This window comes from Juglans microcarpa x Juglans regia, chromosome 1S, assembly GCF_004785595.1.
Source record: "Juglans microcarpa x Juglans regia isolate MS1-56 chromosome 1S, Jm3101_v1.0, whole genome shotgun sequence".
Taxonomy (NCBI): Eukaryota; Viridiplantae; Streptophyta; class Magnoliopsida; order Fagales; family Juglandaceae; genus Juglans; species Juglans microcarpa x Juglans regia.
Window position 1 is genome coordinate 413,662 of NC_054595.1, and position 6,526 is coordinate 420,187.

At 36.5% G+C, this 6,526-nt stretch overlaps 1 protein-coding gene and 1 long non-coding RNA gene across 2 annotated transcripts; both read right to left on the reverse strand.

Annotated features, from left to right (window-relative positions):
* Positions 1–2,794: 2,794 nt before the first annotated feature.
* Positions 2,795–4,853, reverse strand: LOC121247046. The gene is made up of 6 exons (XM_041145377.1): positions 4,797–4,853; positions 4,463–4,672; positions 4,224–4,316; positions 4,011–4,106; positions 3,260–3,863; positions 2,795–3,097 (listed from the first exon to the last, which is right to left on the reverse strand). Exons 2-5 carry the CDS (start codon positions 4,622–4,624, stop codon positions 3,534–3,536), a joined length of 681 nt encoding a protein of 226 aa, XP_041001311.1. The 5' UTR covers positions 4,625–4,672; positions 4,797–4,853; the 3' UTR covers positions 2,795–3,097; positions 3,260–3,533.
* Positions 4,854–4,891: 38 nt separating this feature from the next.
* Positions 4,892–6,247, reverse strand: LOC121247682. The gene is made up of 3 exons (XR_005937274.1): positions 6,083–6,247; positions 5,164–5,395; positions 4,892–5,035 (listed from the first exon to the last, which is right to left on the reverse strand). It is a non-coding gene; the product is annotated as an uncharacterized LOC121247682 (long non-coding RNA).
* Positions 6,248–6,526: the final 279 nt, after the last annotated feature.

The window sequence follows — 6,526 nt, forward strand, 5'->3', positions numbered from 1 at the left end:
TAATAGTGTTGTGTAAAGATGAGATCAATGAAGAATTACTCACCTATTCTTAGAGTCATATCTCTTTGAATATGCATTCTAAAGAGTGGTACCATAAATGGGTGTTGACTGGTTTTATGGGAACCCTTTGGTTGCTAAAATGGTGGAGTTGGAATCTGATGAGGAACATTAAACCTAGTGACCAAGTCCCTTGGTTGTGTATGGAAGACTTCAATGAAATCATGACTCAAGATGAAAAAATTGGTGTTGCTCTCAGACCATATAGACAAATGGAAGTTTTCAAGAAAGCATTAGAGGATTGTGGCTCGAGTGATCTAGGCTTTGATACTACAAGAAATGTGTCCAATTCCGGCGAGACCAATCGCCCCAAAAAGGTGCCATTTCAGACACAATTGCTAATTTGCATCTACTTTAGCCTGCCCCCAGGTCGCCGCAATTTCCCTGTCTTAATTGAGAAGTTGCAGCGAGAAACCAAAACAAACCGCAACAACCACATACTTTGCATCAACTTTTCTCACCGCAATTATCATAATTACCAGCCGCAAGAAGTTCGCATCCCGTTCAAGTCCTAGCCGCAAATTGTCATCATTTTGCGGCGGTTTATTCCCGCCACAAATGCTATTAAGATTTGCATTAGCAATTCCCAATATATTTGTATTGGTCGCAAATACTCTTTTGCCGCGCTATAGATCGCCGGTGATACTTTTTAGCCGCGGCAAATTTCTGACGAGAAAAACATGCAGGTTAGACACAAATAGTTATTTGGCACGACATAATGTCGCCACAATTAAGAAAAATAATTTCGAAAATCTTATTCTGACGATCGTTATAATCGCTAGAAATACTTTGTTCCGACGGTTTTTTTACTATTCTTTTTTTGTTCTTTTATTTTATTTTTTTAAATTTACAGCACAGAGTGTAGCCAATATTGGCAATTTGTAGTAGTGAAAATGTATTTTCTACCTGCACTAGTGCTTAGCATTATCTGTCAATTTATTGTAACCCAATTATGCTAAGATGGTTTAAATACTAATTCATCCATCATATTTGCTGCTTAAAAAAATCACTTAGTTGAAAAACACAAAAGCAATATAATTGGGATATCAAAATCTAGTTAGTGCATGGAACAAAAGAAAGAAGTGGCTAACTTCATCCATTCATGAAGAACATGCAGGGAGTACAAGCGCATATTTGGTTAATCATACAACCTAACTTCACAGCCGTTCATGACAAACCTAATGATCACAGTAGCCACAATGTCATTGTTTATACATAACTAAAGATGCAACAATCTGCCCAGTACTTAATTAGTAATGCTCATCCATCTATCTTGATCAATTACCCAGGAACTAGTGCAACAAATATATACGAACCTCAAAAGCTGATCTCAACTTCTAAAATCACCCACTTTTTCTCGAGGACCACTCCTTTTCCCGTCCTCTTACAGTCTTGCATGGCTTCTAATTTCTACCAAACATGTGTAAAATATCCATGCATCTACAAAATACAAACAGAGAATATTTGAAGTACATCAGACGTACAACCTCTTTCAATAATGTCTTCGCTACCACATTAATAAAAATACATTTACACCAACATGGCCATACATGCTCAACCATTCGTAGCCATGAGATACATTGATGCTGAACATGATCCATGGAAGTGACCAAAGTAAACCAGCAAGCACAATAAGAAATAAAATAAAATATCCAAAACTATTAGTTCAAAATCAACATCAAGCTACGTTTTTACAGCACTCCACCAAACACATTCATGTTATAAGGAATTTCATATGCCATCAATGTAAAACCATATTCTAAAATACACAAATCAGAATTCCAGGCCAAACTACATAATTAAAGAAATAATTTACTAGCTTTGACATGATCTACTACAAACACTCATGGATATATATCAACATCCCCAAACCGGCCTTATAGATACTTTAAACTCTATATCATAAAAAGGTTATCATGTGCATGAAAACTATCAGCCAAGATTTAACCCAAAAATTCCATATGTCATCAATGTGCAACCATATTCTAAAATACACAAATCAGAATTCCAAGCCAAACTACAGAATTATGGAAATAATTTTAAGACATCTCATGATCTACTACAAACACTCATGGATATATATCAACATTCCCAAACCAGCTAGTGTAGAGACTTTAATCTCTATATCATATAGAAGGTTATCATGTGCATGAAAACTAGCAGCCAAGATTTAACCTAAAAATCACAGCAATTTGTTTTTAGTATTGAGTTGGTTCAATAAGTTCCAACACTTATCTAATATATATATTCGATTGAAAACTAGGAAGTACTGACACCCAACCACTAATTACATCAATTACATTCATGCCTAAACACATTGCTTGAGTTGTTCTTTAAACCGTTATATAGTTCATTTCGATATAACAATCCTTCCTAGCATTTGCCTCAAACCACCATGTGTATATTCAAATGAACCATTAATACATGACCTTGTTATTGTATAAAACTAGTGTATGAAGTGAGGAAAGCAAATATTTAACTATCCATACAACATGCCCACAAATTTAAATCTTTTGCCAAACCAATATGAAGTTTATATATAATGTACACCAAAATGTAAGTGCAGCAAACCAGCAAACATTCAACTGCCCCAAAACTCCAACCTTCAAAGTTTAAAAGAAATTTGATCATCAAAATGATTCACGAAATACTCAAAAGAAAGCAATGGACATATGTTTGCATACACTCATCAAAAGACATGCCATTTTTTGCAACTTTGGACTATCTCATTAAAATAAAAACATGCTCTACTCTTTGGCTTCAAAGCCCAAAATTGATTTGCAAAGAAATATTAAGACTCACCTTGATAGTTAACAATGGGTGCTTTCTTTATCCATTTTCAGGATGATTGAAGTAACAGGATCAACTAAAGGGATTTCCTATATTCTTTCCAAAAAAGGATGAGAAATACTTCTCGCAGTGGCCACCAATAAACATTCCAGATGCTATAAGGCCTAACGTTTCCAGGTTCCCTACCACTTACTTGCTGCAATATCTGGATTTAGAAGTTATGCCACCATGAGAAAAAGGGATATGATACCTGTAAGTAATTCGCAACCCAATCAGTTAGATGCTCTACCCAATATTGTATTTCCAGAACATTCTCCCAATATTGAACCACCATACCACAGGTGTGATATCTACATTAATTAAACTTGGCCTATATATTGTAAAAAACATGCCCAGTTGATAGAAAAGTTACCTATATAGAGCATACCATCTTTGACTTATAACATTGCCATTGCACATCAACTATCTTTGAAGTTACATAGCTTCAACTTGACAGTTTTCCCAAAAGTTGCACCTAGCCCCACAAAAATCACATATGAACAAAAGGTTAGACAATAGTGGAAGGCTTGTCATCGCCCTGATCACTTTTTGATGCCAAAATATTCAAAAAATGGGCTCTTGTGGTTCTTGACAAGAGGTTATGCAGCTCCTTGAGTCTCTCTATGAGACTCTCCTTGAGACTGCCTTTAAGACATTAATGTAGTCATCAACTTATCATATTCGCGTTGCTGCTCCAAGAGTATCCTTACGTCCCCCCTTAGTTCATCTAATTGGCTCTTGTAATATTGAGCATCTTTCTCATGCCTTGCTGCATCTTCCTGATGCCTTACTGTAGCTGCTGTGAGTTTTGTAATAACTTCATCATTGCAGTCTCTAGATGAGTCGGGAATAACCATCTCTCCTAACCCCCTCGCATACCCTGACCTGTGGCTCAAAACCTCTTTGAATATTGTTGCTGCAGCCTCTTTAGTGCGCTTCTCAGGCTCTAGCTCAGCCAACTTTCTGGCCATCTCATTCTATACAGAAAGAAAGGCAGCGAGAGATTATTAACATCAATAAAGAGTTAAATGAATCCATCCTAGATGAAGATACATTTCAATACTAGATGAAGTGGTATTGAGAATCTCTTTAATACATTTCAATGTTATAAAAATGCCACTCACGTAATTCTCTTCAGTCAAGGGAGTAACAAATTTTCCCTTTTTCTTTGACCACCGCACGCCTTTAAAGAAATCAACTAAATGACTATCAGTATTAGACTGCTAATAAATTGGGAAAACTACTGTGTAAGCAAACCAGAAATTACACCAAAAAAAAAAAATTAAAAATTTATGTATGTAATAAGTATCTACCAACCAAAGGGAATTTAGATTTACCCTTAGTTCCATTAGGCGCACAAATGAGGTTCTTCCAGCAGTATGATTCATTTTTTGCTTCTCCCTATTACATTTATTCCGCTCTGATAGCCTCTGAAACTCATATTAGGAGAACCCATTACTAGATTTTCCATCATGTGTAGGAATTAGAGGCAATCATGACAATAAAACCATTGTGACCAGCACGTGAAAAAACATCAATTGAAGAAGCATGCCAAACAATGTAACACTCTCCTTACCTTAAACTCCTCGCTTGACCATCTCCCACATAACTTCACCCAAACATTTGGGTTCACCCACGATGGCCTATTCGCCAGTGCTTCTTCGGCATTCTCGAATGTCTTGTAAATCTTATGCAGCTCATATCGTATTGCATTGAATCTCTTCCGAAATGTCTTCATTACCGTTAGTCGATGATTTTTCTTTGTCCAGTCTAGGATGAAATCAGCCTAAACATCACCAAGAAACCATTATATTCAATAAAGTAGACACACTAACTTAACATTTAATCATTGTGGAAGATAATTGGAAACCCAATCTCTAGAGTTCAATTGTATAAAATTTCAAATGAACCTGAACACGAGCAACCAGTTCATCCTTCTCATTGGTTGGTATGTCGTGCCAAGTAGCATGACTAAGGTCGCTATTTTGCTTTAGTATCCAAGCAACCCTTGTTGTATACAACATAGTGTTCTCACAACAAGGGGCTGTCTCCCCATCCTTTATTTTCAAAAATATTTTTTCATATTTTCGAATTTTATCAAATTCTGTGCACTTAGATGGTCCGCGCACACATTTCCGCATAGGTACTTCTGAACACATAGGAATAACAAATATCACTTTATCATTAACAATAACATCTATTAAGTTAACAATACATATAATCTAAAACACCCTACTATCTATATTAATTAAACATGACATGGCCTATGTATTTTACCAATATCATTTCTGCTAATTGGAGAATGGAGCCCGGCATCAAGAAATTCTGTCATTGGCACAACATCAGGTGGCTCGGTTGAGTCATCTGAGTCACCTAACATATCGTCTCTAAGGTTAAATGTAGAAATTGGCATTGTGTTTCTAGGTTTTGTTTTGCATGACGATCTATCTTGACCACATGATCTTCCACCTCGGGGTCTACCTCTCCCTCTTTTAGTTAAAGTCATATCCTGTATACTTGAACTGATGTTAGGTATCATGACAAAATTTACACTTGTGACATTTCTAAAATGACAAAGGTTTTTTACCGCACACAAGAAAACAAGATTATGCAGCTTTGGAGTATCAAAGGCAAACAATTCACTTCTCAGTCCTATTCTACCTCATTGCATTGTTTTGCAATGTGTCGTGGCTGCTGAAGCATACCCAGCAGCCCTCTGTTTGGGCTCTAAAACATACCCAAAATTTGTCTACCTCAGTGCTTATAATCCTCTACTTTCCCTTGTACTTCATCACTAGGCTATATGTAGGAAAGCCATCTAATGATTAACATGCAAGAGCGCATGACCATTTCAGCGATTTACCCGAAAGCAAAATGAATAAAGGCTAAGGTTATCCATGAATATTAAATAACTTCTGTATACAGGACTGAGAGAAAAGAGGGAAGTGTACTTTAAGATTGCTTCAAGGGAAACCCAATGTGGGTTTTCATGGCTCTGATTACAAGTTTAAGGTTTATACTTTTATAGCCATGCCTTGCTGCTTCAACCAAGAAAACAATTATTTTCATAAAGGTTTATACTTTTAGAGTAAATACTTAACCAAACAAGCAACCAAACACAAATCATATTACAACCAAGTCGAGCACCTATATAGGACCGAAAATGCATGGCAAGAAACCAAAATAAAACAAGCACCTAATGCAGGAACACGAGGCAGCTTCTAAGCACTGTAAACCCCTCACGAAGAATGGAGTTTCAGACTTAGATTTTGGCAAAATGGGAGGAAAACAGAAGGGGACAAGCTAGTGACGTTCTGTTACCATGGGGTTGGAAGTGAGGAGATTGGAAGATTGGAAGAAGGTGACCCTACCTTGCCTTGTTCGTATAGAAGTGACGAGATTAGAGGTACATGATTCATGCTGATGCATGCTGTAAGCAGATAAGGAAGTGACTCCTTTGCCCTTCAATTTCCTCAACTTGGCACGCTATAGATTTCATCGTCGCACGCACTACATTTCAGCTTCTGCCAATGAGAAGTCACTCTTTTATTTCCTTTCTAAGTGTAGCTTCCTGAAATTAATAAGAAGTTAAATTTACACTTGTCACTCATAGACTTTTTCAATATATATTATAGGATAA